The sequence below is a fragment of the Chrysemys picta genome, chromosome 8 (assembly GCF_011386835.1).
Source record: "Chrysemys picta bellii isolate R12L10 chromosome 8, ASM1138683v2, whole genome shotgun sequence".
NCBI lineage: Eukaryota > Metazoa > Chordata > Testudines > Emydidae > Chrysemys > Chrysemys picta.
Window position 1 is genome coordinate 47,935,350 of NC_088798.1, and position 16,648 is coordinate 47,951,997.

Consider the following 16,648-nt stretch of genomic DNA (forward strand, 5'->3'; position numbering starts at 1 on the left):
AGATTGGGGTTCAGAAGGGCTAGTGCAGGGGGGCAGACTGGGACGGGGCAGAATGGGAGTGGGGGTATAGGGCCATATGGGGATGGCTGAGTGGGGGTGCAAAGACACATAGGGACAGGGTAGCTGAGTGGGGGTGGAAGGACACATGAAGACTGGGGTGGGGAGGGGGCGCGGATGTGTCTGACTGAATTGGAAAAGCTAGAGGTCAGCCAGGGTCTGCATGGGGAAGGCTCCCCGACTCCCTAACAATCCCTCCCCCCTCCGGCCAAAAAACCCATACTTCTCCCACCCATAGCCAACAACCCTCCAGGTTCACTCCTAGGCTCCTTCCCTCTCCCTCAGTTCCATTACCCCTGACTCCCCCAAGCCTTGGCACTGCTTCTGTGGGGTGCGGAAAATACATTTCAGGATGGTAGTTTAAATGAATTATTACTCAAAGTTCTGTATTAATATGCCTAGTAAGGACTCTATTTGTCAAAAAACATTTGTTGAATCTTTTTTGTTGTCTGTATTGTTACAGACATACTTGCTGACAGGCTTTTTAAAATAAATTACCACAATAATTGAAACCGGCTTTATTATATTGTATTATTTTGACAAATAAAATATGCAGAATTTTACAGAATTTTAAAATATTGTGTGCAGAAATTTTTTGGCACAGAATTCCCCCAGGAGTATAGTATACATCTTTGGAGCAGGAAACCAACACCAGTTATTCTCAATGTTTTATTCTGTAGCTGTTCTACTTAAAGGTCCAATCTTAAATTATCTTCAACAGAGTATATATATCCAGTCTGGTAAAAAATGTTTTCTAGCTGAAGAACTTGCAATGGGAATCCCTTATTAATTTTTTTCCGAAGATTTGTAGCATTAAAAATGTAAATATCACTTCTGGCATATCTGAACCAGTCAATATTTCAGTTCAAATTATTTGACAAGACAAGTCTAACCCTCTCTCTATAAATAGATTTGCTGTCAAGAAAGTGACTACAATAGCAAGACCTCATGCCACCTAATTTGGTGAATGTCAATGCTTCAGACTCCATTAACTACATGCTTTACAAATCTTTGTAAAGGAAAATGCTATTTAGTATCACTGAAGCAGAAGCAAGATCTACGGTAGCAAGACCTGTCCAAACTTAAGGGGAAGGTTGATCTACACATCCTTAATCTAATTGGAAATAAACGTACATATTTCACTTCTGCTGAAAACATTTTTAACTACTCTTTCAGTAACACCTAAATTTACTATACCTGAAAAATAAAATAGTGATTTCCTCTAATACCTCTGTTTACTTTGTGCATTTGACAGTACTTTGCATACAGTTTCCACTTTGTGTTGGTCTTTCACACAAAGGTGAGAAAAATGCCTTAAAATAGGAAATTGTGGCTGTAAAGAAAAAAAATTCAAACACTTGTAATTCAAGTGTAATTCAAACACAAAGCAACTGAGCCAAGTAACCTTGTCTTTAGTTGATTATTTCTCACACCTGCATAATACACCTTGAGCTACTGATAGAATATGGAAGGCCCAAAACCTGCACTGAGAACTGTGCAAATAGAGTCCTGGAAAAAGATCAGTTTCTTTGCCCTTCCACTTTATGTCACTGCTTCATATACCCCCAAGAAAGGTCCTAAGATTTGATCAGTCTCTATTACTGCCCTCAGGAACCCACTGCTCTCCCCTGGTTCCTATGGGTAGATTGGAAATGAAGAATCTCTATCATCCTCATTCTCTTCTACAGATTGGTTGCAAAGTGGTCCCATGGAGAAGAGCAAGCTTAGTGACAACCCATATGCCTCATCCTTGCTCTCTCCCCTACCTTCGTGGAGAGGCGTGTATTAGAATCTGCCAAACTCCACTATTCCCTGACTCCCTCCCACAGCAGAGCTTCTGGAGTGGAACTCCCACCTCTGCCCCTAAACCGGCTCCACATGGTTCCTGTCAAAGTCACATGCTAAGGATGGGGATGGCCCCTCTAGATCAGTGCAAGACTCTGGGGGACGGAAAAAGCCACCCACGCTCCTGCAGTTTCTACATGTTTTCTGTAACAACTGCTAAAATCTTGAATATTCAAAATTTAATTTGGGTTAGGAAGAAAGATTGACCCTGGTTGGGGTTAGTAACAAATAGCAGCAGGAACATGACTGGCTCTACAGTATTCTTTCAGCAAGACAGTGTTTAGGCATGAAAGCCAGAAGTGCAGCTCCATCACCCTTAACAATGACAATATATTGTTGTTTATTCCTCTGAGTTTTCCCCTCCTTGTAAACCCCACCACCTAGGTCCAAAGACTAAAGGATTTTTTCGTATCGTTACTCTCCCTGTCAATTTAAAATCTTTTACCTAACAAGAGGTTCAAACAAGGCAGAAATCTTCTGAGCATGGTAATGAGCAGGACCCTTGCCAATTCCAGGGCTCACACCAGCCTTATTCCATGATGAGTTAAGATGAGGTAAACACAAAGCCCAAACTACTTTGCTTCCCTTTGAACTATTCCAGTCTAGACGCTACTAAGGCCACGTCTACACTACTACTTATTTTGGCAAAACGTATGCCGCTCAGGGGTGTGAAAAAAAACACCTCTGTAACCAACCTAAGTTTTGCTGGCGTAAGTGGTAGTATGCACAGCACTATGTCGACAGGAGAGTGTCTCCTGCCAACACAGCTACCGCCACTCGATGTGATTTTATGATGTCAACAGGAGAGCTCTCTCTGTATCAGTACAGCTGTGCCACTTTAAGCTTGCTAGAGCAGACGTGGCCTAAGTTATCAAGCAAATTACAAGGCCCAGTGTAATGAAGATAAAAATAATCTCTCTCAACTGAGCTTTTTCCAAGTATGCCAGTGGCCGTTCAGCCTACTGTTTTCCCACCACACTGTGTTTTGTTAGTCTTACTTTTTTTTCTCCAATCAAATCTAGTTCCATTTTGTAGGGAGGAAAAGCCTCTAGGCACTGCCCATGGAGGTTTAGGGCATGAAAGGTTGGGCAAGAGAATAGAAACTGATTTAGCAATGCATTACAGAAACTCTTCAGAATTTTTTTTTTTTTAATCCTATCTTTAAATCCTACAAGTGACATGACCAAGAAGTCTAGTTATTTAAAAACTGGTAAAAAGATCATCTGGGCAGCAGTAACTTCAGTTACTATTTGTAGCTGTCAAGACTGAAGGGGTGGCAGAGAAAATTACAAAGATGAAAAGAATGAAATGGTTGTTACTTAGGTGTTATATTTGTATTAATTAATACATTTTAATATCATTCTGTTCAACTTAAAAACAAAACCAAGAAAGGTTTTTTCTTCAACTACTCAACATGGACAATGCATTTAGCTTCTAAATGCTGGTTCAAAAAAAATTGATAACAAAAAGCATTACCTTGCCTGTGCTTTGTAAAATTGTAGTTCTTGTCCTCCATACTCTCTCCCTGCTGACAATGTCTCTGGTTACATCTACCTCAGCATCAACAAAACTTCTTTGTTTAAGAGCAGTTATGTCATCATCCAGATCTGTCTTGATTGTAGATCTTTTCTTTGCCATGATTTTTGCTTTGATAGCAGCAATTTTTTCCACAGACATGGCTTCAGACAAGGATCTAAACAAGAATATCAGAGGCGGCTGAGTAAAGGCATAAATCAGTTATAAGTTTTGTGTTCCGAAGTACATATGAACAATCAGCCTTGATTTCCTCCCAAACTACTAGAAGTTTACATCTGTGTCATACATCATAAGGTGGTCTCCAGAGAAACATCAGCACTGCTACTTTGGCCATTAGAGCCATTCCCTGATAGATGACTTCCCAAGTAATTTAAAAATACCACAAGAAAACTAATACAATATACAGAGAGAGAGAGACCAACCAGCGCTTATGAAATGTACAGCCCTGGGGCTAAAGGCTTCAGGTTACTGTAAGGACAACACTTGTCCCTCTGTCACCTACAAATGAACATAGTTTAAGTTACCTGTCTTCAATCCTTGGCCACTGCTCGTGTTGGTAAAAAGAGCCTAGTTTAGTACCAGCTATGGTATGCTGACACTTTTCCACTACGAAGTGGACCAACATTATCAATTCATTTCACCCAGACCAAATAGTCAAGATGGCATTAAACTTTGTTGCTGTGAACCTGTGCTGCATTTCAAAGAGTTCTTCTTGACCCAGTATTTCCCCCTCCTATATTTTTTTAAGTTGCATATGTGTTTATGTTAACACATTTAAACATAAACATTTAATGTGTTATGTGTTTATGTTTAAATGTGAACAAAATGAAACTCAGCTACCTTACAGCCTAACTCCAATTCAGATACTATCATTCTCAAAGTGAACTTCAGAATAAAATGAAAATTGAGTTAGGCAAAGAAGTCTGTGTTTAAGTCAATTTTCATTTTATTTTGCAGTTCACACTGAAAAAGGTGTATCTAATGAGCATGTGATTGGAAAGCATTCTATTTATGAAAGTAAGCTACATAGAGAGGGATCTTTTTGGTTTTTTTGTAGTAGCTTAACTAATTTAACAGGTATGCACACACTTTAATACCTTTAAATATTATGTCACTTGCATTTTAAAGAGAGTCTTTTGTACTATTAAAAAAATAAAAGACATGAGATACAAAAAATAATAATGAATACTCCACAATCCTCATTGCAGCATTGCCTGGTACTGCACAGAACACTTAAGGCAGTCTGTGAAGCCATCCAAACATCAGGAACACCAAGACCCTCAGTGACCTGAATCAGTACAAAGAGTAGGTCACTAAACTTTTTGAAGTTAGACAGTGATTAAGAATTCTTATTGCAGGTAGCCTTTAATTGCATCTATGCAGGTGGCAGTCTCCTTTATCAACGAAAGGTATGTTTTATCCTGGATTTAGGTGTTATTTGTGGATTCTAGACCATCACTTCACCAGGCTCTGAAAGTTCTTTCAAAGCTAGTCGATAAGATGAACGTTGGAATAGTAACAACTGAGGCCTCCCCATCACACTGTCTGTACAGTCTGAAGAAATTTCACTTGATAGGGAAAAGATATTTGCTGAAGTCTTGTTCATTGTGGCATTCATCACAGTATCTGAGCTCCTCACAAACCAAGTCATCCACCACATCCCCTTCAGATTTGGAAGTGATATCTCCATTTTACAGCTGGGGAACTGAGGCACGGAAGAGATTAACTGACTTGCACAAGGTTACCCAAGAGGTCTGTGGCAGAGATAATTGAATCCAGATCTTCTGAGTCCTAGTGCAGAGCCTTAATAAGACCACTCATCTGTCTATTTGCATGTCTATATAAACTGACATAGAACGTGTTTAGAGAACAACTCTGACATTCTCAATTACTGAATTCTTCAGTTTGATGGGACAGACAGAGAAATAATATACCTTTTTGCTCCGCTAACTGGGACTGTTCCAATTAGAGCTGTAGGCTTTTTTGAATAGTTGGTTCAAAGTATTTTAGGGGGAAAGGAGTATTTTTGTAACTTTTCAGAATGCTTTTCTTATTAAGAGCTCACCGCTTCTAGAAACATTCTGCCTGGCTCTGAAGTGGACTGTTTGCTCTAGAACTGCTTGGCACCATTTTTATTCTTTCATAGCTGAGAAGTGCTAGAATAAGGAGCCATCCAAATGCTCTGTCTCTTCCCCCAAGTCTCTTGAGTTTACTTACTCAATTAGCCAATTAGAGTCTGACATATTCCCCAATGTCAAAACCAAGATGTTCGGAAATAAAATACAGTCTTTGCTCCATGCTTTAGCAATCTGCTCTAGGGAGCTAGGACGGATCAAGGACAGAACTTGGAGGGATCCTGGGGTAATAATAAAATGATAGGTCTAAGCAAGGAGAAAGTGGGTGGAGGGAAATGATGGGCAGTTATGCCCACAAAACCTAAGGCCTTTACATCAGCCAGGCTTTGCCATGGATCCATCAGATTCTCTGCCCAGCTTTGGGGAAATCCAGTTTAAGGCCCTGAAGGATGTTCATCTGTATCCCTGTAGAATTTTGCAGAGGTACAAAGGAAAAGGAAACTGATGAGCTATTTGAATCCTTAAGATGCTGATGATTTCTTGTGGCAATGAAAGTCTTCCTTATCTGTATGTTTAGCAGAGCTTCATCTACACATATTATGGAAGATCAATCCAATTTAGAGACCTAATAGGAGACTCATCTGCCCTTCAGCTTGCTTCTTGCAAGGTTTTACTCCTTCTAGAGACAAAGTGGGGACACACATTCCTCAACAACTTTGGGTGTTGTTTTAAATGCAGGAGATAAAGGGTAGCTGCTGTCCTCTATGGTGTTTCCCATTTTATTAGCCTGTCTATATAATACTATGGCAGAAACAAGGAAAACACTAGTCAGTGACACAAACCAACAGTCTGATCACTTCTGGGTGCTGACTGATCAGTCACTGCTGTGAAGTTACCCCTCCAAAACAGGAGTCTGACCTCCAATCACATGAAGCTCTGCCGCAGTCTGATGGCTGACATTTTTCCAGAGACAGTTTTTCTGCAGAAATCCAGGGAACCCCTCAGTGGGGCTGCTGGACATACACTTGAGAACAGATGAAATAACTGGTCGGCATTACAGTCCTTAAAACTAGCAATTACTACCCCAGGAGTGAAATAAGATTTCTTACCTGATCTGCTCTGTCTGCACAATACCTTCTTTATGCCCCTCCAACCGAGCTGCCAGCCGCTCCTTGTCAAGACGCACACACTCTTCATCCTAGTAGCAATAGCAATGTTTATTTATAAAGCAACTTCAGTACAATCTCTCTGCCCTCTCTGAAAATGAGTAAGATTAAAACTGAAACTTCACAGAAATCAGCATGTTTAACTTTTTGTGACTAAAGAAATTCCTTGCCAATCTGGTGTAGTTTTGTAGCCATGCTGCACGGATGGATTGCTGAGTGGTAGACTACTAAAAACTGATTCTTGAAAGAACAGAAAGAACACTGAGTAGTTAACAACTAAAGAAAGCTACAAGTCACCTCTTGAAAGTCACAAACAATTTAGAGAATGGCTTTTATGATGGCTGCCAGAGCACATATTTCTTGAAATATGGAATTCTATCACTTCACTTTCCCTCCCAAACAAAATTTAAATGGTATTTAAGATTTGCAAGATATTTCAGTGATGTATTAGCACAGAAAGTCAAATTTAGTTTATATCTTGATGTAGATCCTCTCCAAATGGCACTCCCAAAACAAATTAAAGTTATAAAAAAAAAGCCAGATTCTCTTGTTGAACTGTGCTTAAGGCAGAAATGAAGTCGGAAGAGGCAGCAAAGGTGGACTTGTGCCATCTTTTTGAACTTAGGGCCAGCCAAAGTCAGTTTGGCACCCAAAAAAACTTAAATCAGCATCAAGTCTGTTCCAAGTTGCATCCCACTCCCTATAGCTTGAAGGGACCATTGTGACAGTGTACCTAGCCAAACTCCTACATCAGGCAGATATGGAGTCACTACACAGGGAGAATCCCCAGGTAGCTGGTTAAACAGGCTTTATAGACTTTGAGCTGCTAGAACAGCACAGTGTTTTCTTTAACAACTATTTACAAAGAAGTCTGGTTAATTCTGAAGACCATGATAAGAAATCTGCAGTACCACTGAAGTGAAGCAGAACCAGAACTTCATCGGATAATGCAATAAAGTTGTAGATCACTGGTACTCCACCCCACTGCCCCCTAACGTCTTTGCTCCATAGGAGTAGAGTCTTTGCGCACTACTTACAGCTTCTCATGCCACTGCACCCAAGCATAAACCATGCTCCAATAAAATGTCTGTCTATTGAAGAGTTGAAGTGGTTGCAAAGACTAGCTCCTTCTGAGACGCAAATCCAGAGTGACAGCTGTAAACTGATGTGGCAGCTCCCTGTTTATTTTACAAATAATTGCAAGGCATAACTGTTAATTGAAGAAGGGGCTCCCAGACATTAGTGTGAATTAATGAGGTTGTACTGTATGCTGCCTATTAGAAGGTGAAGAACTGAAGTTAAATATCTGTGACAATTGTTAACATACTGATGTGGCCCCTGAGCTGAAGATGTTTATCCAAGAAAGCAATAATAGAAACAGTTTATTTAACATTAACTTTAAGAAACAGGTACCTGTCCCCCCCCAGTTAATTTAAATGATTTTTCAAAAAGATTATTTGCATCCATCAAGTTGCACCCAACAAATTCTTTGCAGTGACCACTAATCAGCACGGGTTAGCCTTAAATTAATTAGCTTTTAAGTATTTTGTTATTCGAAAGACCAATGGGTTCATCAGCAGGGTCGGTAAACCGAGCAATCACACGAAACAGCTAGGCCACAGGAAAGAATGAGGACAGGATTCATCTATATTGCAAGAACCACGTTACAAAGTTGTCTCCTGAACACAGCTGCAAAGATCAAGACTGCAGCATGGTTCCAGAATATACTTAAACCAGAGTTTAATCTACACAAGATGGAACTGTGTCCAGACACAGCTGAGTGTCTATATTGTGCTGCTAAGGTCTTGGTCTGTCCAATCTTGTTTTAACTATATCCTAACATGCCTGTGATGTAAACATAAAAAATGGGCAAACTGTGGCATTAGCACAGACAAGCCCTTAAAGTGAAGCTATGTTGTATGCTTTCCAACATACATCTGAAAATGAAGCAAAAATTGGTAGAGTGACTGTTAGTAAGTCATATACTCAATTATGATATTAGTGCTGCTTGAATCACTCATCTACTAAGCACCAGGCTAGTGAAAGAGTGAAGAGGTGGAATAATTTGCAGTAGCTTCACTAACTGTGAGCACATCTAATCCACTTTATCAGCAATGGCACCATCCCTCCTAAATCTTTTGAGGATGACTGTACTCTAAAACAAGTTACTTTTCCACAGCAAAATGGTAAAAATAAATCATGATTTTAGTTTAAAATAGGACAAGTTACAGGACAATATTTTAATTGTTTGCTATAGAAAATAATAAAAGTTAATTTGTTATAGAATAGTAGGAACATTTAGTAATATTTAACTGGTAGTCTCAGACTACCTAAAAAAAGAAGCCTATAATACACAGGACATATGTACAGCCAATTTCATAGAGGAATCTTAGCAACAAACTGACAAGGATGACACAAAAAGGTAACTGAGAAAAAACATTAAATCAGATTTTGTCACAGAATCATGGTCTTGACTGTAAGTAATGCTAGCTACTTCCTAATTGAATAAATAAATGTAATATATTGCTTTGAAGATGCACTTGTGTAAGTACACCATTAAATGAACTGCCAGGATGTCAGGTCAGACTAATGGTAACAATGGTGGACTGTAGTTTCACATGTTACCAAGAGCACTATAGTATCAGAACAGGTAAACCAAGTATGATAAGGATCCTTTAACAAACACACCTAGAATAATGATGGGAAGATGTAAATTAAAGGTCAAACGCTTTGGTCTTGAATGGGGAAGTAAGAGTAGCTACATGTTAAGAGGATGAAATGTGCCTACGTATTTTTTAATGCCAGTAAATAGGATTTAGGTCCCAATCCTTCAGCCCTTATTCAAGCAACTAGGCTAACTTTCAGCCATGTGATAAAAAATATACATCCATGATCTATAAAGTTGCAGATTTCCCCTCTTGTACTACAGACCACTTACGTGTGTTAGAATTTAAAGCCAGAAAGGCAAACATCAAAGTTCAAAGGAGAGGCTGAAATTCCTACTAAGTATTGGTGCACAGTCTCCATTTAATTCACATAACTCCCGTTCATATTAATGGGAGAAGTATGTGAACCTACAGGAAAGGAAGTTTATCTAAATTACAATATCACACAAAAAAAAAAATCTAGTTAGTCCCAGAAGAAACTCAGATGGATGACATTAATCATTTGCATTACCTCTATTCTTGGTTTCTTTGCTTCTGCTAATATTTCATCTGCTGCTCTTTTAACTAAAGGGGAAAAAAAGGTAATTAAAAATGCAGAATTGTGGCGGGCTTTCATAAAATTCATACCAACTCTGCTTAGCAGTTAAATCATACCTTGAGTGGATCGCTGAAGACCAATTTCAAGTGGTGCACTTCTGTCTATACTTGATGACGTTGCTAAGGTTCAAACACAAAATTTTATGTAAGTATTCTAAGATGTGAGCACAGGAAGCAAACAGCACTGCAAAGGTAACAAATATTTTGTAATCTGGAATCAAGTATCTCTGTAAATTCACTTACATTTGTAAGAGGAAATTAAACTAATGGCCCCCATTTGAAATAAAAGCACGCTTATCATACATATCACAAAAAGTGAGTAGCCTCAAATTCCAATTTACTAAAAAATACAGTACTACAAGAAAAACTGCAGAGAAAATATTGAAAACACGACATGCATTAGTATTCATCTACAGACAGGCTAACATCTTCAAGCACCTCTCTTCTCTGACTACTGCTAACCTAGATTTCAATGCTGGAAGACCATACAAATTGCTATGCTGCTAATGAATAAGTGTTAGCATGTAATATATCATTTTAGCAAACTGTAGGACTCATACTCTCAATTCTGGTATAGTACGTGTGGGGTATTACTGAATAGGTCTTTGTCACATTCTAGAAAAAAAGTATATGCACATCCCTACCACACAGCAGCATTAACATCTGAAGAAGCTGTTGGCTCAGCTGTCACGGTTTGTTTTATCATATAGCTACTAATGACACACAGAGACAGACAAGTGAAATTTAGAACAAAGAGGTGGCAGAACACCTGTAAGCCCATTTGAACAGGCCTCATATATTCCAACATATATACAGGTTCATATGTCCACTCTTGTTTAATCTCCCCCTCCCCACTGCAAAAGTGAAGCAATAAAATGCAGTATAGCGGTGCTAAAAAGGAAGAACTTCACTCACATGTTTCCCCATTTAGGTACGCAAGTAGATCTTTTCTGTCAGGTCTTCTTACCACAGGAATGTTTTCAGTCTGAAAAGAATTGAAGATTTTATTTTACATAGACCACATCCAAAAACAGGATGCCTCAGAACAAAACCCAAAATAATATGACATGTATAAAGTTTGTGGGGAAGACATTTCCTTTATTTAGAAGTTGCTGTTCACAGATACACAAATTATATTGTAAATAAATTATAAGATCCGTTAGAAATGGATAGCTGGAGAATCCTCATCTACTAGGTTTTCTAACAACTTTACCCACAGTGCTTAGTAACTATACAACCACATGCAAGCTGTTTTTGTGAAAAACTGTTGTTGGCAACACATGATAAAACAGAACCTTTTTTATCTTTCCTTTTAAATTGTTCACAAGAATGATCCTATTTTTCAAAGTTTTCTTTTACAGTAAATCTGTTGAGTATTTGAGTTTAAAATTAAGCATTTGCGCATAAAGCAGTGCTTCATCAGGAAATGAATTATTTCATAAAATGAACCAAGTGAGGAAGGCTTTTCTCTTAGCACTTGCCATGGCTCCTGCATGGTTACACAGTAAACCATAAGCTAAAATAGAAGAGAAACGGCTATTAAGCTTTATCCCCAGCCTACCCAAACACTTTCAACATATTAAAAAAATACAGCTGGCTCCACTTAAATGCATAATGGTACGTGTAACACCAATGTACTGTCCAGGTCAGTAGCCAACAGATTGCAATTACTTTTCAAGCATTCAGGAATGTTCTAGGTACATCACAAAATAAATATTAGGTAGCTGCTCAACATTGGTGGATGCATAATTCATTTAAGCTGCATTCAAAATTCAAGGTGCACATGCTATTCTCAACTTAATTACTTGCAATAAATCAATGGCAACATTGGGCATATTTAACATTTTGGCTCATTTCTGGGATCATCTATGCCACCTCAAGTAAAATTCTGGTAGACAGATTTCATTCTAAATCGGTTAGAATTTCTGACTAACCTATTATTTTAGCCATCTGAGCATTTTGTTCCAATTTACATCACAGTAAATAGCTATTATTTTTGGATTTGGGTGTAGTCCTTTCGCATGCAGTATGTCGAGGTAGTCTTATGATTATGTACCTAAGCAGAGTGTAGAATTACTAAATTACCTTCAAGTAAAGTCTACTAGATGGAAACACTCTGCAGGTAAGCAACTGTTTAGCCTAAAAATCTTTACAGTATCTCTTTCAGTTTAGTTGGTTTGTCACAAAAATAAGCTATCTGAAAAAAACATTAAAGTTATAGCCACTTGTCATAAACACACAGATAAGGGTAGCATAAAATCCCTCCTGAGCAGCTGTACTGAATCTTTACCTGTTAAGAAGCTCAAATAACCTGATTGGCACCTGACCAAAAGGACCAATAAGGAAAGAAGATACTTTCAAATCGGGGATGGGGGGCAGGTTTTGTTTGGGCTCTCTGTTTGTTCCCTCTCCCATGAGAGAAGCCAAGCAGGGACAACATCTCCTGAAAATATACCTGGAATAATCTATCTAAGAATTACAGAAATTGTAAGTGAGGTAAGAAATGTGTTAGGTTATCTTTTGTTTTAGCTTGTGAATTTTTCCTATGCTAAGAGGGAGTTTTATTCCTGTTTTGTAACTGTGAAGCAGAGTCCAGAGGGGAGTTCTCTAAATCTTTTTATTACCCTGTGAAGTTACCTTCCATCCTGATTCTGCAGGTGTGATTCTTTTACTTTTTATCTTTATAATAAAGTTCTTCTTTTAAGATCCTGATTGATTTTAGTGTCCTAAAGATAAAGGGTCTGGTTTGTACTTACATTAAAGGCAATTGGTTGGTATATTATTCTCAAGCCTCCCCAGGAAAGTGGGATAGGGCTCCAAGTGGCCCCTCCCTGAATTTTTGTTTAAATCACTTGGTGGTGGCAGCAGCAATACTGTCCAAGGACAAGAAAAGGAATTTGTGCCTTGGGGAAGTTTTTAACCTAAACTGGTGGAATAAGCTTAGGAGGTCTTTCATGCAGGTCCCCACATCTGTACCCCAGAGTTCAGAGTGGGGAGGGAACCCTGACACCACTCAAGAACACACATCTGATCAAACATTTTTGCAGGGTCAGCCTCTCCCATTTTCGTTTCAAGTTAAGAAACAGCATTTATATTTCTCACACTAAATCAACTGCAAGTTACAGTTAAGCTGTTAAAAATGAAACCTTAAAGATGCTCTAAGTAAAAGACTGATCTTCAAAGGAGCAAAAGAAAGAAGATGGCTTTTAACGTACAAACATTAGTGCTAATCTGGTTCTTTAGATGTATTAAATAGAAATTTTCTGAAAAGATAAGACCATATGTAACCAAGAGCCCTTGTTTTGATAGCTTTTAATACCAGGATTTAAACTATCACTAAACACACATAGCAGAGATGCTATGCTTGAACTGAGAGACAGATTAATGAACCAATAAAACACACCTTGTCATGTCTTTCTACTTAGTTTTGCCACTGTTTTAAGAACAAAAGAATATTTGTTTTAAAATATGTTCAAATATATCAAATAATTCCTAGCTGCAAGACTAAGAATGGCAAAAAAAAAATAACTTCCTGTTTTCAAGCTTACAAATAAGTAGTAATAGATTATTTTACATTTAACTCCCTCTTCCCACTTGAGTTCAGAATAGAAGGATATGTGCGCTCAATTGCCATATCCAGCACTGCTTCTGATTAACATGCTATCCTTTAGCATTATGCATACTTTTCCACATGATTTTGTAATCTTTTCTCTTAAATTCTTTTATTTAAAACAATGTCAGAGTCCACATTAAGTGCGGTACTCAGTGTGTCAAGTATTACAATTACTGTGAACAGTGAATCAATTTCATTCTACTCATTCAATAAGAAAATTAAGAGCAGGTGTCAACGATTTTAGACACACAAGGTGGGTGAGGTGTTGGTGAAAGACAAGCTTTTGAGCTTCACAGAGATTCTTCAGGTCAAAGATTTTAGTCAGTTTCAGTATTTCAGATTAACAGATGCTAACAGAATACAAAATATTGTACTAACTTGGATCTTAATGCTTATGAAGTATTCAAGAAAGAAGGTACAGGCCACAAAGTGATTTACTTGTACTGTCAATATTGAAGTATTAAAATATGACAGCCTTTTTCAGCAATACAGTGATTATGCTGAAACATATTCTATGCTCTCTTTACTAGTCCTGTATTGTTTTCCCTCATGTTACCCCAACCTCAGTCAGCAAGTGCTTTTTATGATAAATAAATAAATAGAAAACTTCTTCAGAGAGCATGTGTGAACAGGCTGTAAACAATTTACTCACCACTGTTGAAAAAGTATACAGAGCATCAAGGGAAGAACTAAGAGGAGTGAAACTGTTCTGCACAAGACTGGAGTGGACATTTTGTCAGAAAATGGTGGAGATGTTTCAATATAAAAATGCATACGGTTTTGATTTTTCAGAAGAGGAGATTATTACTATTATTATTTTACAGCTCGGCTGTACCAATCAAATAACAATTCCAGTTAGGTGAGGAGCGAAAACAATAATGCCAGTCACTGAAAGCTGCGCTTATTAAAGTTATGTTTTTACTGTTGTTCATGATTATTACTATGCCATACCATGTTGTTAGCCAAGTAACTATCAAGAAACAGCTGAGTATTTGTAAGTATGTTAGTTAATGTCACAGTAACTGTTCTCCTAATTTCCTGAAAATACTAACATCACAAAAATTATTAGCTGTCAAGCATGCACCCTCCAACATTATTAAGGAACAAAGTTCCATGTGCTCTACTTACTGCAGCACGCCGGACATAAACAGGATGTGAAAGGTGCACATTATTCAGCAGGAACAAGATAGAGTCCAAAGTGTAGTATTCCCTGGGCTGGCCTTCTTTCCCTGTCCTGTAACATCAAGAAACAGATTTTATTTACAACCGTATTTCCTCACACATATACTCCTCATTAATCTTGTTTGGTATATCAAGCTATTTAAAATAAAAAAAAATTGAAAAGCCACTGACCAAATTTGTCACCATGAGTACAACAGATATTTTATCAGTCATTACCCACATACTTACAGCCTCTACATGGAATGGATTCAAAACTCCAGAAGTGGCTGGAGTAATTAGGTGTAAGAAAAGAGGCCAACTAATAAAAGTATATAGTTGTCAAGAATTGTAACTATAAGATTAACATTTGTTTTTCTTTTAAAAAGTTTTGGAAGACAAACCACTACTTCATGTTTATTTCCCTAATTTTCAAAAGAGCTGCAATAATTTACTCAGACCCTTTGGGATTGGGGAGAGGGGCTGAGGAGATTTTCAACATCTATTGGGAAATAATTCAAAGTGTTCTCCAGATGACTTGCTCTGGAGATAGATATGTAAAATCTTCACTGTAAAATCTATGCTAGTGAAGAGCTCAGAGACTTCACAAACCAAGTGTATCCTAAATATTTGAGGCACAAGAGAGTCTGGATACAAGCAAAATGTATGGGATCCTCATCATCATGTTCCTTATAAGCTATTCAGAAGATAAACCAGTAAGATGGAAAAGATTTACAAATTTATACTGAACTCCCAGCCCGGATTGCTGGCGTCAGACAGTGTTATTTTTCAGCAACACGGCTGCTAAAAATCACATTAGGAGTTCAGCCTGATCTTCAAAGTAGCGTCTCTTTGCACAAGCAAATGACTTTCCAGCATACCCTAAATAGCTTTTTCTGTGCCTTGTGATCAACTATCAACCATTAAGGTAGCACCTAGGGCTTGAAAACTCCACCCCAGAGGCAGCAAGCTTACCAAGAGAAGATGGGGGCATAAGACATCACCTGCAGAATTTTAGCTTATTGAGCTTTTATGCTTTAAAGAGCACCTACCAAATATGAACCAAGTATAAATCAATGTAGTAATGTGGTCCCCCACTTTCCAGACACTTGTTCCTCTACAGGTGCTATGACTGTTGCTTTGCTAACCAACAGTAGATTGAAACTGACTAGACTGGTCAGTTTCAATGATCCTATCATAGATTCATAGATTCTAGGACTGGAAGGGACCTCGAGAGGTCATCGAGTCCAGTCCCCTGCCCGCATGGCAGGACCAAATACTGTCTAGACCATCCCTGATAGACATTTATCTAACCTACTCTTAAATATCTCCAGAGATGGAGATTCCACCACCTCCCTAGGCAATTTATTCCAGTGTTTAACCACCCTGACAGTTAGGAACTTTTTCCTAAAGTCCAACCTAGACCTCCCTTGCTGCAGTTTAAATCAGGAACCACAGATCAGCAGCCAAGCTATCAAGAATCATATTGGTGGGGGAAGAGAAGGAGAGAGAGGTGTACAGCTTAAAATCGATTAGACACATACTAGCCAAGAGCTGGTTTTAAAGCTAGTGCCCACAAAGCCAGGTTTTAGGATCAGCACCCTGGTAAAAATCCTAGCAATTTGCCATTCCCAGAAGCTGATGGCAATGAGAGGGAGGGGGCGGGCCCAAGTCACTGCCCCAGCAACTTACTGATGTGGCCCCACCCACTTATTTTCATCTTTTTTTTTACCATTGGCTAGTAGATGTCTAGAAAATTTCTTGAGCCCTGGTAGTAATGAAAGCTTTTCCTCCATTCAACATCCCCCAGAAGTGATGTCATCCACAACAAATACCTGGTTTGTGCAGTAGTATTAGCACTTTAAAAAAAAAATCATTTTAGATTGTCTCATTTCTTTGAACTACTGCTTATCTCTATGTGATCAGGCATAATAG

General features: G+C 38.4%; 1 protein-coding gene across 1 annotated transcript in view; it reads right to left on the bottom strand.

Annotated features, from left to right (window-relative positions):
• The window catches only part of CDC73 (cell division cycle 73), a 182,376-nt gene that overhangs the window by 158,952 nt on the left and 6,776 nt on the right, over positions 1 to 16,648 (bottom strand). Inside the window, exons 2-7 of the mRNA XM_005306881.5 lie at positions 14,684 to 14,789; positions 10,858 to 10,927; positions 10,000 to 10,062; positions 9,857 to 9,909; positions 6,623 to 6,711; positions 3,379 to 3,595 (exon numbers count right to left, since the gene is read on the bottom strand). Coding sequence (XP_005306938.1) covers positions 3,379 to 3,595; positions 6,623 to 6,711; positions 9,857 to 9,909; positions 10,000 to 10,062; positions 10,858 to 10,927; positions 14,684 to 14,789 — 598 coding nt within the window. The remainder of the gene's footprint in view (positions 1 to 3,378; positions 3,596 to 6,622; positions 6,712 to 9,856; positions 9,910 to 9,999; positions 10,063 to 10,857; positions 10,928 to 14,683; positions 14,790 to 16,648) is intronic.